The sequence below is a fragment of the Wyeomyia smithii genome, chromosome 2, assembly GCF_029784165.1.
Source record: "Wyeomyia smithii strain HCP4-BCI-WySm-NY-G18 chromosome 2, ASM2978416v1, whole genome shotgun sequence".
Taxonomy (NCBI): domain Eukaryota; kingdom Metazoa; phylum Arthropoda; class Insecta; order Diptera; family Culicidae; genus Wyeomyia; species Wyeomyia smithii.
This window is the reverse complement of record NC_073695.1, coordinates 69008571-69025262: the sequence shown is the minus strand read 5'-3', so window position 1 is coordinate 69025262 and position 16692 is coordinate 69008571. Positions and strand designations below refer to the sequence as shown.

Sequence of the window (16692 nt, the reverse complement as noted above, 5' to 3'; positions counted from 1 at the left end):
TCCAATTGTAACTGCTAGCTCACGTTGAATCATCGTTGGTCCTAATTTTGTACACCTTCATTTTTTCAAATTTCATGCTTGAGAGTATTAGGAAATGATTCTGAGAACCGAGCAAAACATATGTAGATTGGTTCCTCAATCACAATTTATTCATACATCTATCCAATGTGTAACAGCATTGTGTTGTAACGATATCAGTTTTCATTTCGTTGCATGCACAGTAGGGTGTCCCAAAAAAAATCGATGTTGAAAAAGTCAAGGTGCTCAGCCCTAAATTGAAAGATACTGTTATTTATAGCATTTTTGTAGAACATTTCGACTTTCTAAAAGGTCGTTTTCAGGTTGCCCAAACGCGATTTATGAAAAAATGACTTTTTCAAGCTACAAACCCACTTTTTTCAATTCTGTTCGATTCCGACATTTTTTCGTACATTTTTTTATTTTTGTGGGGTTGTTTTTGAATATTTTGCCTGGTTTGGTTCAGCATTGTATTCAGTTTTTTGGCTCCCAGAGCCCATTAAACATCACAAAAAAAAATTAATTTTTGTAATAATTTTTAGATAAAACCCTTCAAAACACAAATTAAAAAAAGATTTGATCAAGAACTGAAACTTTCATTGCAAAGCGGGATTTGCCACGAAAATTCACATTAAAAAAAGTTAGTTGATATCTTATCGAGGAGCTGAGATATTGGCATTTTCCTATGTGATGGAAAACTATGCATTTTAACAAATATGTTAAATAACTGTTTTATTTTGGGAGATAAAAAATAACAATGTTCAGGAAACAAATACAGTTTTGGATGGCTTATAACTTAGTAGAAGGTTTCAAAATTTGGAAAAATCTGCGAAAAAAGTTAAAACGAAAATTATGATTTTTCGTGCCTTCTAATAGAAAACTCAATGATGCTCGTAATATCTAAGAGATAGAAACATGTCTTCGGTAAAGTTTCTTGTTTTAAGGTAACCTAAAACTTTGTCGAAGACATCTTGCGTCTATCTCATTCTGATTAAAAAGTAAATTTTTTATCTCACTTATTGGTGGATTGATCACCCTTCTTTCTACATTAAAATTTGCATTTTTGAATATCCCGAAACTTCTTCGAACATACCTCATGGCTATAATCAACATTTGAATCACTATTTAGGAAATTATACGCACAAACGGCAAAATAAAACACTGTGCAATGCAGATATTGAGCTTTAGTGGCATTTTTGACAAAATGCATAGTTTTCCATCACATGTAAAAACGCCGATATCTCAGCCCCCCCGATAAGATAGCAAGGATCTTTTTCCATGTAAATTTTCGTCGTGAATTCCGCTTAGCAGTTAAAATTTCAGTTCTTGATGAAAAAAATTTTTTATATGTGTTTTTAAGGGTTTCATCTGAAAATTATAAGGAAAATTCACTTTTTTGTGATGTTCAGTGGGCTCTGTGAGTCAAATAATTGAATGCGATGCTGAACCAAACCATGCAAAATATTCAAAAACAATCCCACAAAAATAAAATAAATATATGGAAAAATGTAGGAATCAAACAGATTTGAAAAAAGTGCAAAAGAGTGGTTTGTAGCTTGAAAAAGTCATTTTTTCATAAATCACGTTTGGGCAACCTGGAAACGACCTTTTCGAAAGTCGAAATGTTCTACAAAAATGCTATAAATAACATTATCTTTCAATTTAGAGCTGAGCACCTTGACTTTTTCAAAATCGATTTTTTTGGGACAGCCTAATGCACAGGTAGACTGTTTACAAAACACAAGTATGTACCCCCTGTCAGGGTGTTTGCATACACGCTCGTAGATAATAACTCTAAAATGAGTAACATTTGACGCATTTTCGTAAAAAGTGGAATAACTCTTAAATTGAGTAACTCCACAAATACTCAAAACTGAGTAACACTAGGCGTCTTTAAAATGAGTCATTATTACTCAAAATTTGAGTATGACATTACTCATTTTTTGGGTACAGTTCAGTTTCGTTACTGGCTAGAAATCCGCCACTGCCAATAAACGACACCACATGTTCATCAATAATTACTTTGTAATAAAAGTAAACAGTTAAAAAGCCTTCTGAGGCGCACACAATTAAAAAACATATGTCACAAACTGAAGCACATCGTAATCATCTTTCAAAATGGACGTCGTTACATGCGACGTTACTCAGAAGAAGTTATATGAAGGGAACCCAAAAAGTGAGTCAAAGTTACTCAAAATCAAAAAGGACTTCTACTCATTTTTTGACGTCTACGAACATCGTTCTAAACTGAGTCAGAGTTGCTCAGTTCATGAGTTATTATTTACGAGCGTGTAAGCATAGTCATCATATGGCAGACGCCACAACATATGTTGTCATGGCAACAGATGCCGGTTGTTGTGTGAGGGTGCGTTTTTAAGTCAGGTAGCACAGTGTTTGTTGTGTTAACTCAGCTTGTTTATTTAGTTGAAAATCTAGAGCAATGAATGCGGAATGTGTTGTCCGTAGTAATCCGGAGACCGAGTTGGCAAAAAACGCGAAGTTACAGAAAAATAAATTCAAATTTAAATCCACCAATGATGGGTAAGTTATTTACTGGTATTTTTGGAATCTGGTTTCGAAGCAGAAGTTGTCAAACTGCCGTTTTAACGATATAGTGACGTGGATTCGCCAGTATTTCAGTAGGGTAGAGCGGGGCTAGTTAATCATTTTTGATCGAAATGTTCTGTAACTTTTTGTAGGAAATATTATGGCAAAAACTCAATACATGACAATGTTGCGTTAAGTCTGTAGCTTCTAGAAAAAATATGAACGACTCAAAATAGTTTACGATTTTGCGGATATATTATGTTTTTTGAGTGGATGTCAAATTGGCCAACTAGCCCCTCAAGTGGGGTAAGTTGGTCAGAGTGTGGGGTAAATTGACTAGTTTTATTTCGGAAGGACAATTTAGTTATCCTTCCTCACTGCATTTGCGGCAGTCTGTAATGTCTCGCGGAAGTCAAACCTCTTTCGGTTTTTTTTGTTTATACGTTCGCTTTCCGAAATCCCAAACCATGAGAAAAATAACATATAATTACATTGAAAAAATGCTATTACTTTTTCATACCTGACGAAAGGTATATGATGAAATCTTTCTGATGGTTTGGTTAGACACTAAATCAAAGACAACACGAAATAAATTGAGAACCGGAGCCGAATTCTAGAATCGCATCTGCAATCACAAGTACACTACCAAGCCTCATAAGTCGGGTAGGAGGTATTGATCGATGCATTAGTGGACGTTAGGTATAATTATTTTAGATCAATGACTCGGCATTCATAGTGTCCACTGAAACATTCATAAAAATGACGCTGGAATGGAGATAACTTCTACCAAATTGTTTATCGTTTAAAATAAATGGTTTTGCTAAACAGAGCACATGCTGTTTTCGGTGATTTTAGTTTGCATCACAAATTGCGCCGTTCCTGGAATTGCATATACTTGATAACTTGAATTCATTGATGATGTGCATAGGAACCAGCCCCGCTAGTATGTGACCAACTAGCCCCTGATGTAATAAATATGAAAATTACTTAAAATAAAATTTTGGCGAAAATTTGTTTTACACAACAAAAAGGACATTCTTTATGCATTGAACTAGGTTTATTTCAATTTGGCTAGCTTTGTTTAGACAAAAAGTTTTGAAAGGAATGGACAACTGGAACTCACGAAAAACTTGAACAATAGTTTTATTGGTAGAACAAATTAACTAATGTGACTGTTCGCTTCAAGCGGTTGTTAGGAAGTGACTAGAAGAAAAAACTTTTCTCTGGTTGTCTCAATTGACTGTAGTGATCGATGCCTGCTTTGTCTTCAAGTTTCAACTTGAAAAATAAGTAGAATTGATGACCAATTTGGCACCAACCTGTTTTTATTATACGTCCTAATTGAAACTGTACTTTATTTTGTCATTTAGTTTCTCTGGTTATCTGCTACATACCACCCATATTACACGATTTTTTTGGTACGTAGATTCGAAGATATTCTCATTGACCAACTTACCCCGTAACCAACTATCCTCGCTCTAGCCTACCTCATGGTAACATAATTTATCTCCAAAAATGTTGCACAGTTAATAAGCAGTCCATTCGATTTAACATTGTTTCAGAACGTCATTTCAGTTTAAACTTTTCATTGAAATGGTAGCTGTTGAAAATATAATTTGGCATGCTCCCGCTATGAATTTATTTTCACTATATAATGATGCGTGTCATGTAATTCCTGTTTATTTGTGGGGGCGTTATGATTTAACTGCTAATTAAAATGGTGTATATTTGTGAAGTCGAACTCTCACGCTAGATTGCTAGTATATTTGGCGCATGAATCTTAGTTCTTTTCAATTATAATTAATTACAATTATGTTATCAGTGGTTATTTGGTTTGTATTCTAAACCGCATTATGATCAGCGCCCCAAATACGGATGAATTACTACGTAGCATCAATGTGTGCTTGAATAGCTATGGATTAGGCTTATAACTTCAACCACCATTACCATTAGCATCGGAGTGATTTATTCACCCCCAGATCGAAGAGCAAATTTTGCGGACATAAACAATCACATTGACTCGATAGGTGCGATAATATCGAACTTTGGTGTCGCTTATAACGCGACCCAAGAGCTCAAACTATAAATAAAGGAAACATTATGGTAAATGCTTCATTAATCAAGTGCTAAGCACGAGTTATGTATGTTCCCGATCATTTGAAAATATCAGGATTATAACAAATCTTGATCTTGATCTTGATCAGAATTAGTTAGAATGTACAATATTTTTTCAATTGAATAACAAATTTTGTTATAAATATGCTTTGAAAAATACACTTTTGAGCGTTCAAGTGTATAATAACATAATTTAAAATAATTCTGTACTTTTTATCATTCTGGCATATCAAGAATATTACAGGCTTTGTTATTTCTATCAAGCTCAGATACATTTGTGTTACCCGTTTGTTAGAATCGTTTGATCGGGTTTAGCCATGTTTTCACTAGGAAAAACAAGTATATCTACCCGTCAACCCGTCAACTCAACAAATGAGAGAAATAAGTTTAATATAAGTGTACCTAGCTGTTGAGATGAATAATGGAGCGATTATCCTACAAATTTTGCTGCTTGGGCTATCATTTGAAAAAATGATGGAAATGACAAGAGATAGAAAAAAGTTGTCAAAGAATGACTTCTAAGCATTTGCTTGAGTTTGATAACAAATGTGAATTTTGAAAATATGGAAGAGAGAGTAACTTTAATCAATGGCTATCATGTAGCAAACTTGGATAAAAAACCTTGGTTTGGCGCGCTCACATCATTCACTCTTATTACGGGTTGCGTTGTAGTAAAAATATGGGTGCGGGAGAATATCAAAGAGAGAAAATAGGAGAGAACAACGTAAACAAACGTGTTTTCCTGCTATCATTAGAGTTACCGCTCACCGTGCAACGCACGAGCTGTTTAAATAAATCGTGCAATTCGATCAATTATCAACTTGAGAACAACACTCCAATTGTTGTTTTAAGTATAATATAAACATCCAATGAAATTCGACTTTTCGAATCTCGTTTAGCGGTAGCTACCAAAAGTTTTTTCTTCTTGGAGAAAGTCATTATGAAAATTACAGCTCAACTGTGCAGCATCCTTCTTCCCAAAACCAGGTATAGTCACAAACTTCCACTCCCATAGACAGGCAGGCATTCGAAGCAGTCTGAAAAATATTTCATCAATATTCTTCCTTCGCAACATGCTACCCAACAAACAATTTTGTCGAATAATAACTTATCAAGCTATAGTTCAACCGAAATCCGCTTAAGAATAGATTAATAAGCTGTTGATCAACAAAATTGTTTCTTGAGTATGTGCGGCAATATAGGAGACAGAAACAAAGCTAAGAATTAAAAAGTTCTCTAGCTCTTTTAATGACAGGGAGAAAAATTGAGTGTTTTATCGTCACTGAGAAAGAAGCACTCCTGTCGTCTAACGGCTGTTGTAGTACAGTACATTTTCTAAGGCTGGCCCGAAGTCCGATTGAGCTGAAATATTGCATGAGGACTTTTTTTGAGAAGACCTAGCTCTCTAATGCTAACCGAAATTCGAAGGTAAAATTGGCACCCAAATAATCAGTAATGCTGAACCGTATTATCAAATAAAATTTAGATTGCAGACTCTGGAAGGGTAGGGGTTGAATCCTTAAACACCTGTTTTTCTGTTTTTTATACACAGACTTCGTGGCCAACTGTTAGTGTGAAGGACAATTGCGGAGTTTGCGTTACGACTCTACTGACTCTAACAGTCTTTGCTAACCCAGCTTGGCTATGAGATCGTTGGCTATGCCGATGATATTGTCCTCATAACTCGCGGAAAAAGTGACGCAACATTGTCGAGCCGCTTTCAGACGGCACTAGACACTACACTGAGTTGGTGTACTCAGGAGGGGTTGAACATCAATCCCGCTAAAACAGTTATTGTCCTCTTCATCAAACGGAGGAAACACGCGCTGTCTCCTCTGTCACTAAATGGGTTCTTACTGAACTTCTATAAAGAAGTGAAACACCTGGGGATTATTCTGGATAGTAAGCTGAATTGGATGGCTCAAATTGATCACGTGGTAAAAAAAGCTACAATAACAATTTGGGCCTGCAGCCCACTATTCAGTAAAACCTGCGGGTTGAAACTACAGTTGACTATTTGGTCCTACACAACTATGGCGCGATTAAGAATTACCTACGCCGCTCTCGTGTGGTGGCCAAAGGTGAATGAAGTGACACCCCAAGCAAAGCTTAACAAAATTTAGCGACTGGCCTGTCTCTCCGTCACCAGCGCCATGCGCACTACACCAACGGCCATGCTCTGCTTGATACCTCTACATCTATAATGTAAAGAAAGAGGCGGAGCTTGGTGCACTAAGGCTTCAACGAAATAAAACAATATTCGAAGGCGACCAGGTTGGTCATCTTCGCAGTCTAAGGGAGTTTGAATTTACACCTTTAGTCACCACAGTATCAGACTGCATGGCGGTCCAGAACAATCTTGACGTTTCATATAAGGTGATCGAAACCAATCGCCACATGTGGAGTAGGAATGGTCCTGCACTTTCATCAGGCATCATCTGTTTCTATACAGATTGGTCAAAAATAAGATCCTACGGGCCCGGTTGTTAAGGAAACCATTCCAATGGATGCATGGCCCACCGTTTTTCAAGCAGAAGTATATATCATACTCGTCTGCGCCAAGATATATCTTAAACGTAACTACAGGCACGCGATAACCGGCATCTTCTCGGACAGCCAAGCTGCACTATTGGCACTAAGGTCCGCCAAATGCGCGTCCAAATTAGTTTGGGAGTGCAGCGCAGCACTACGAGAGCTATCCCGGTGGAATCAAGTTCTACTGTAATGGGTACCTGTACACTGTCGCATCGAAGGTAATGAAAGCCCTGACTACTAGAGATGGTCGGGTTTCAGGTTTTCAAACCCGAAATCCGAACCCGACCCGTACCCGTCGGGTTCGGGTTTGAAAATTTTTGAAGCTGTCGCGTACGGGTCGGGTTCGGGTTTGATGGAAAAAAAACTTCGGGTTCGGGCTCGAAAATGTCGGGTTTAGGTCTGAAAACCCGAAACCCGACTATGTCCAACAAGCATGTTTATAAGATAGTGATTTCCAATTTCAGGAAACTGTAAAAATCACTAACATTTCAATACCATTCGAGGCTCAAAGCTTCAGCGCAGCCTTAAATTGGTTAAAAAAATTGACCCTTAGAAAATCTCGGGTTCGGGTCGAGTTCGGGTTTCACAAAAATAAAATTTTCGGGTTCGGATCGGGTCTGGGTATGATCGAAAAAAAAGTTTCGGGTTCAGGTTTCAACCGAAAAAAAAAATTCGGATACGAGTCGGGTACAGGTTTGAAAAAAGTCAAACCCGACCATCTCTAGTCATTTGTCTTTACATGATCCTCTCCTTTTTGCGGGGAGGGGCTCGCATTTATTTTTATCGGAGACGCGATGATTCTATCTCATAGCTGAAGCGAGATTTTTATGTTTTGACCAGTCCTGGCCAAAAATGCGACCCCCCTCCCTCCTCGCAAAAGGGGAAGGATCATGTAAAGACAAAATATTATTGTATCTTTGAGTATCGCTTACACTCTTGATATTACATTAAACAAAATAAGTTAATATAACGTCGAGATAAACCTATTTTATTATCGTAGGGGAATTGGGGCAAAATTGACTTGTTGTTGACATTTTACGTGGATCAGACACCTACCAATCGATTTCTGAGACTTTTTTACTCAAAATAAGACATAGTTTGACTATCAACTTTAGATATTAGCGCATTACCATTAATGCTCATACATATTCGATATTATTTCGCTTTGTGAAATATACCAAAATCATACCAAAACCGTTTTCGTTGAATCACCGTTTTGAACTCAGTTTTTGTCCGATTTAAGATCTGTTTTTTTGACGTAGAATACGTCCTACGGCAACATACACAGGGATCCAATTTCAATACCGAAAACATCGGGAGCGTCACGAAAATTGTCCAATTTCAAACGTTTTAAATTCAGTCAGTCTCCAACCGATTTCTGTCATTTTTGCAGCAATCGATTGGAAAATCATTTAGGCAAAAAAACCTTTTTTTACCTGATTGTTCGAACTATTGTACTATTGAAAATTGTTGAACATTGTCGAAACACAAATGTCGACTTTTGATTGGTCGCTCGCTGCCTTTCCCTAAAAAGGACGACAGAATGGAGTACCTAGTTAGCCGAGAATGCACTCTTTGTGCTATATAAGAGACTGTTTCTCCTCAAGCCAATCAGTTCACTAGCAGCAGGCAGCAGCAGCGGACATCAACACCGATGGCAGTAGGCTAGGCGAAGTGGATCAGCAGCGGGCAACAGTGGCGGTGGTAGTGATTAGCTGCAGTTCCTCTTTCAGTTCGGCTCCCCTCCGATCTGAGTTGGACCCCACCAGCGGTAATCCAATTCAGATATCGTTGGGTGAATAAAACCCGAAACTGAAAGAGACTCACACCGCCAGTTGGTTTGAGAAGCCACCATCATCCAGCGTATATGTATCTATAGGGTGTGTGCAAATTACGTGTGTGTATATCTGTAGCGTAGCTATATAAGGTGTGTGGCTTGCTATATAGCGTTCGTGGCTAGCTGTATAACGTGTGTGGCTAGCGTGCGTGGCTTTCTATATAGCATGCGTGGCTAGCTATATAGCGTGTGCATGTCTATAGCGTGTCTGTGCATGTTTATAGCGTGTGTGGCTCGTTATTGCGTGGTTTGCTATTTAGCGTGTGTGGCTATAGTAGTATAGGCTAGTAGTATAGCGATTATAAATGGGGGAATGCACTATTTGCCCTCGTCTATAGCCTCTTCGTAGCCACTGCCTAAAATAAGATAACTTGATGTAACTTGATACAAAAGACAGCCTCAAAACAATTCAATTTCATTCTTGTTTTGGATACGGCAGCAAGTGAAACTGCTTGGCTGCACATAGCTTCTGCTGTTGTTCATTGTCGTTACCAGTGCCGGCTATAGAGGTAAACGTCATCTGTAGCAGGAAGACATTAAATTAGTTAACCCCAATTGAGTTTACCATACCTATTGCAAGAAAAAAATTCAAAATGGCGTCACTGTTGCCCCTTAAGGTGAAATGTGTTCAAACTCGAGGGAATTTGTTTTTGCGTCAAAATACATAAAAAAATCATACATAGATGCCAAGGCAAAAAAAATGTTGTGCTGTGTTATATACACCTTATTTAGCTCCTGGATTTTTTAGTCTCAGACCAGCACCAGCAGTTTCAGTCTGGTAAAACCCTAATGATTTGTTTTTAATTCATGCTAACTTTGGTTTTCCTCTACTTCTCAATGATTAAATGTTCACGCCTTGTCTTTATTCGTCTTTTTACGATAAAAGGGATGGGAAAGATACGTTGGCAATTTGGTATTGTTTGAATAAATTCTAAAATTCTATTCCCAATAGGACGATTCTCAACATCCATCATACAATCTACCAAAATGGACGCATTCTTCGTGTACGCTTTATTCACGCTTGTTTCAGTCGTAATAATGCAAAATTGATTGCAGTCGATCACAGGTTTGCATGAATTTCATTCAAAATTCGCCTTCCGTTGGCAAACCCACATTAATTGTAACATTTTTCAGAGGCAATGTTTTTGTTTTCGAACTGGTAGCCGAAAGTTATTCCGTGCTGGAGGAACGCTTCAAAAATGTCACAGCTGTCGATGTTATGCCTGAAACGAGCAACATTATCCTGGGAAATCGAGATGGGATCGTTTCTGTTGTTAATTGCGGTAAGTAAACAACCTATATTATGAATCGTGGACGCAAATGCTCCAGAAACTCTTTTGACTGGCTGTAACATTCAAAGTAATTAGTACTTGTTTTCACTTTATTCTACCCAGAAACTGGCGTGACTCTTGTTCGCTTGAAAGCCCATCGAGCGCCAATCACAACGATATCGTTTCCGCCTCTTTATGGAAAATGCCAACGTCAATCAAAACAACCGAATAAAAAATTTGCTCCCACTGGAGATGGAAAAGTGCTTGGTGCCAAAGATGAACTAAAAGCAAAATTAGGCGAAAATCTTTCTTTGATGCTGTGTCTGGTAACGACAACCGAGTGCGCCAAGCTGTATAACACAGGCAATTTTGTTGAAGAGCATCGACTAAATTACGGAACGGTAGATGCAATGAGCCGCATCGATCAGCTTCAATGGGTACCGAAAGTAAACACACTGTTAGGCTGTTGCCTTGATGGTGTACTAAGGCTTTGGACGCACAAATTTAAGCTTATCAGAGAAGTCAACTTTAGAAAATTGCAAGCACTTTATTTGAAACAGTATCAGCCAGAAACATGGGTTGCAGAAGATGCCGATTTTTTGTGTGATGATGGGTATCAACCGAAAAGAGAAGTCGAGAAGGTGATCCAGCACATGACTAGTGATGAGCGTACGAAAGGATTCGTCAAGTGTGCTCAGTTCACCAGAAATGGAGAGCTTCTTATTGTTAACTGTTTGGATAATTCTTTAGCCGTGATCTCATGCGATGCTTGGCAAATAAACAAAATAATTACTCTTCCAAACTTGTACGTTACGACTTTTGGAATCGTTACCGCGGCACAACAGGGCCATTCGAAAAACGATTTCATCATCCTAGCTACGACAATTGAAAATGACTTGCTCGCATTGAATCTGGTTGACCATCAGAAAAAATATATGGTACGCAATTCGGAAAGCAAATGCTTTAAGTTTTCCCTGTCACACAATGGCAAAATGGTTGCGAACGTACTAAAAAGTGGTGAAATTCTGGTTCACAATTTAGAACTTCATTTGTGTGCCTTGACACCAAAAAAATTACAACATTTGTGTACAACATCAGGGAATGGTCCAAAAATGGTATACTCGCGACCAGTAGGAACGGCTTTGGGTTTGCAGCACCGACGGCGCCTGCAGAAGTTGGACGAACCGACGTCGGCAGGCAATAATTTCGCTGCCACTCCTTCGCTGAATTCGTTATACGCTTCTCCCGCTACGGTAGGGACATCCATTTCAACGGCTTCCGTACCGAGCGTATCCGGTTTTCGTAAAGTGAGCAAGCTCAATTTAGACAGACGGCTCGAAAGGATCAACGATAAGGTAGGTTGGCAAGCAGTCCAAAGCCTGATTATGGCATAATCTCAAATTTTCATCTCGTTTGGACAAATTGCAACAAGAGTGCTGTGAGTCCAGCGATGATTATCTCAAAATTAGGCGTTTTCATCGAACCAGTGCTATTTGCGTTGGCCGGAGAAGGGAAGTTTGTTTTCTGCCTGATAAATTTTGATATCTTGTTATGAATCGGAACAGGTAGAAAGATCAGACAGACGGGAAACGAAGATTGAATATTGTGAAATGAAGGAACGCAACAAATGAAATATGCTGAATAATATGTAATATTGTTGAATAAATATAGATGAAAGAAATATAGTGAAAATGAAACTCATCATCGACTCTGTTCGTTGGTGCACTGAACATTGCCAAATTCATCTGGCTATAATTACACACTGCACTCTGTTTCAGCTTTCCAAAACTTTGGTCCGAAGCAGATTGCTGCCCATACTGAGGGAATTCGGTGAGTACCCGGAAAGACATCGGAGCACAATTTGGCGCAACCTGCTAGAGCTGCCACAGAACAGCGATTGCTTCAACGCGTTGCTTATGAAAGGGCATCACCGTTGCGTGTCGGACTATGAGCGAAGGTTTGCCAGTTTGGAGGCTCGCACCGTTCGGAACATGAGGAAACTTGTTTCCTGTTTGGCACATTGGACGCCGCTCTTTGCGCACTGTGATTTTCTGCCAAGTTTTGTGTATCCTTTCGTGAGGCTCTATCAGCACGATTCACTTACTTGTTTCGAAATCGTTGCCAGCATTCTACTTAACCACTGCCAGCTGTGGTTTGAGTTTGCTCCGCTTGAACCGTTTAACTATTTGGGCATGGTAGATAACATCCTCGGCGAATACGAGCCCAAGTTGATGAATTTTTATCGCGAACACAATATATCTTCGCGAATTTATGCGTTGACAATGATGGAAACGGCTTTCGCGGAAACTTTTCCTGGCAATCAATGGAACCGACTCTGGGATCATGTGCTTTCGAACGAATCCTATTTTATGGTGTTTTTTATCGCAGCGTACAATATGGCCCACCGTACTGTCATCACCAATTGCACAACGGAGAGTGAAATCATAGCATTTTTCCACGAGCCAGCATCGATAGATGCCAATAGGGTGCTAAAAAAGGCATATGATTTAGAAGAGCGATGCACGGATAACATCCATCCGAAGTATTATATGAAATCCTTTGTTTCGCTTGGCATCGTGGGATCAGAGGGCAATCCGACTGCATCGTTTCGTTGTAAACAAAGCCGGAATAAGGGAGGAATCGTTGGTAGTGAAAGCAGCAGCAGCAATAGCAGCAGCACCATCAGCAGCAGTTGCAGTTATAGTAAATTTAACAACTATCCGAAACAAATCATCGATAACAAGGCAAATGAAATTGATTTTCTGAAAACGGAACAAAATCGACTCGAAGCGAAAATATTGGAAATGGAGAAGCTGGAACGCATGCTGCAGAGCCGAATGTTGAACAGTCGAATACAGGAAGAGCATGACAATCGTATGCGAGGTAAATGTGATATTTCTTTTGTTTTATTTTAGAGAAATCAGGCTCCTAGTATTATGTATTTTGTATGCGTCTATTGTTCATGTGATTCAGTGCAGTAAGATAGCCTCGACATATGGCACCATATAAAATGTCAGTTTGTAATTAAATTGCAGAGGTCGAGCGTAAATTCGAGGAAGCGTTGGCTGACGAAGAAAGAAGAATTGAAATGCAGAGAAAGCTACTGTTACTGCATAAGAAACAACTCCGGGAGCAGGAGAACGAAGTCCTTCTGGAAAGCTGGAACGTTCAGCTTAGGCAGAGTGCTGCGTCGCGGGAAACTGAGTTGGAAACCTTACTGAAAACGTTGCAGCGTGAGGTAGGTGACAGATTATAATGAAGATGTATAACGTGTCACTGAGAGCTAATGGATGTTTGAATCATGATTCCTTCTCAGTGAAGATGCAGCTTTGATTATTGTCCAAAACATATGCTGCTATTGTCAGTTTTCCGAGTAAAGCGCATAGTAACTCATTTTACAATCTGCTTGCATATCTCAAATAAATTTATAAATACCAAACAGATTTGGCTTTCAGATTTGTTATTTATTTCGCAAACAACATTTTCCAAGCATTCATTTAATTACCAACAGAGACAGCGAGAGGCAACGGATATGATGTTTGCCGAAGAAGATATCAAACTGCAGCAAATGGAGCTGCAAGCGAGACGATACGACACACGGCAGTCGAAATTAGTGGACGAACGTTCTCTGGAGCAGCGATACAGTCAGGCTATCCAACAGCTGGGACGCCAGAAGCAGAAACTCTACGTGGATATCGAACGGGTAATAAAATTTGTTTCTTCCCTTCTACTGTTACACAACCCCATGCACGATATCGACTTTGCTATCTACTGCATTCTCATACCTTCGAGTGATGCCGGTTCAGTGTTATAAATTCCTTCCGACTATAGGCAGCGGTCAACCCAATGGCTACTTTACACGGACATCCGGGTGGAATGTTGAATGCTGAATCTGACTTTTATCTTGACACAGAGGCAAACCACACACAGTTTAGATTATATGGTGGTGCAGCACAGCTGTGGCATGAGAGGTTGAAATCATAAACTGATTTATTTGCTTTGATATCGACTCATGGTGACCGATGGCGTGCAGATTCGTTTTCTCCAAATCAATCAGGTGCTCTTTTGTAGTTGGAGAAATTGATTTATGTTGCAAATTGATGGGTAATGTAAAAAAAATTTTTCGTTCCGACTTTTCGTGGGCAGTATTAGAAATGTTCAAGTGAAGAATTATTCTAAGTATTAGTGAAGATGATGTTCTCAGTATAATAAAACACCAAATTTACAACATGGTCTAACAGTTACTACTTCACGAATTTCAATTTGCAGGTTCCATATTATCGAGTGGATCCTTATTTAACGAACTCAAACTCAGCAGTAAGCAGTGGTTCGAAGTACGCTTATTCTAACACCACCACCGTCAAAGAAACAGGATTGGAGGTAAGGGTATTCTATGCTGGGAAATTCTGTTTCCATTTCAAAAAACAATGATTGAAATGTTACAGGAATACGCTAGAAAAATTAATGAACTTCAGAATCAGCTGGAGAGTCTGATAAACGTTCGAGAGCCGTGCAGGACTACGCCATAGGATAGCCAAGAAGAGTACCTGCCAATCCCAGTTTATTTTTACTATCAATGTAGAGTTATTCCAAAAACACGCCGCCAAGTTTTATTTTTTCAATCATTAGCAGCTGAAATAAAAAAGAGTAACTGACTAAAAAATTGAACAACTGTTAATTAATTTTAGAGCAAATCCAAAAAAAAATTAAAAGTTATTATTTTTTCGTGTTTGTTTTGATTAAAAACGAAAAAAAGCAAAACCAGAAGGTTTGTTTGATTGGTATGATGTCTTCGGCAAAGTTTTAAGTTGTCTTTCCAGAAAAAATATGCACGGTAAGATTAAATAAAAAATTTAAAGGAAGAAACACAAAAATATCATTATAAATAAAATATGTGAAAATCTCCATTTTTTAAAATCTGTTTTTTGCCTTTCTCCTAGAAAGGTATAGCAATCACTTGCAAAACCGAAAGTATAAAAGTGCTCCAAAGGGCCGAATGGCATATATCACTCGACTCAGCTCGACGAGCTGAGCATTTTCTGTATGTATGTGTGTGTGTGTGTGTGTGTGTGTGTGTGTGTGTGTGTGTGTGTGTGTGTGTGTGTGTGTGTGTGTGTGTGTGTGTGTGTGTGTATGTGCAGATTTTTATTCTCACTCACTTTTCTCAGAGATGGCTGGACCGATTTTCATGAAATTAACTACAAACGAAAGGTCTTGTTGCCCCATAAGACCCTATTGAATTTTATTGTACCGTAAACTGGGGTGACTTTGATCACCGGGGTGACTTTGATCACTGTACCTCTTTTTTGAAAATGTGATAAAAAAGCGCTCGTAGTGCTTGGGATTTGTCGTAATCTTCGCTGATTGTGTGGATATATGTCTGCACTGCTACTATTCATGCATTTCCTGCTATATAAAGAGTGTTTTTCATGCTAAAATATTAATTGAAAATAAAGTGTTTTGGATATTTTTGTTGCATACAAACAATCGGTTCAAGCAGGTTCAAAACAACAAGTTGCAATACGTAAAGTTTTTTTTATTTTGTTCCCAGATTAGTTCTTAAGATGAACAAATATTCTAACAATACATTTTATTGTTATTTTTGCAAGTTTTTCCTCGAAGGCAATGTTGAGTCCCAATATTCTCCACAGCGTATCACATATTTCTTCTTAACAAAAACCCAAGACGTGAAGTAACATGCAAATTTGGACAATTTCATAAGTCATATTCCTCGTGGACTAGTTTTTGATGATTTTAGACCACTTTCCCTCTCAGTGGATAATCATGCATATATACTCTAAAAATTTTTTATGAATCTTGGACATTCGCCATTATGAACTGTTCACGTAGAATGTGAATGGCACCCAAATTGCTTTTCATATTTATAAACTCGTTTAAGTTGTTTTAGGCTGTACAATTTGGTGAAAGTAGCAAAGCGTTACTCCAAATTCATCAAAACAATGCAGTGATCAAAGTCACCCCGGAATGATGATTGGTGTAAAATTTTTTGAACATATTTAAAAACAGCAAAATTGTTGCTAAACTTTTCAAGTAGTGGCTGAATCTTTCTCAATGCATGCCAGTACTTATTTTAAAAATATCAAAGAATATTGTTTTCAGTATATTCTGAACATATTTGAGATACAATCAAAAATGTGATCAAAGTCACCCCAGTTTACGGTAATCGGATTTTTAGTTTAGAGGTTATGTTTAAAAATGTGAAAACCATGAAACATCAATATCTCAGAAACTACACAACCGATTTGAACAAAATTGGTCTCAAAAGAACGGGCTACTTAGAAAACTCTTAAGTTTTGAATTTCATAAAGATTGAACTTGTGGTTCAAAAGTTATGAAAAGAAACGTGTT

At 38.3% G+C, this 16692-nt stretch overlaps 1 protein-coding gene across 5 annotated transcripts; it reads left to right on the top strand.

The window, feature by feature from the left end:
• The first annotated feature begins 2368 nt into the window (after positions 1–2368).
• LOC129724228 (TBC1 domain family member 31) lies at positions 2369–14977 on the top strand. Of its 5 annotated transcripts, none has more exons than XR_008727896.1 (9): positions 2369–2559; positions 10005–10118; positions 10187–10335; positions 10420–11678; positions 12102–13206; positions 13359–13561; positions 13835–14026; positions 14155–14380; positions 14593–14704. XR_008727896.1 is itself a non-coding variant. In XM_055678940.1 (9 exons), the coding sequence occupies exons 1-9, from the start codon at positions 2459–2461 to the stop codon at positions 14850–14852; spliced, it is 3291 nt and encodes a 1096-aa protein (XP_055534915.1). In that variant the 5' UTR covers positions 2369–2458; the 3' UTR covers positions 14853–14977. The 5 variants fall into 5 exon arrangements, 4 of the variants coding, with proteins under 4 accessions (XP_055534915.1, XP_055534914.1, XP_055534916.1 ...); XM_055678940.1 differs by lacking the exon at positions 14155–14380 and adding an exon at positions 14769–14977 and having other exon boundaries at positions 10447–11678; positions 14593–14703; XM_055678939.1 differs by lacking the exon at positions 14155–14380 and adding an exon at positions 14769–14977 and having other exon boundaries at positions 14593–14703.
• Positions 14978–16692: the final 1715 nt, after the last annotated feature.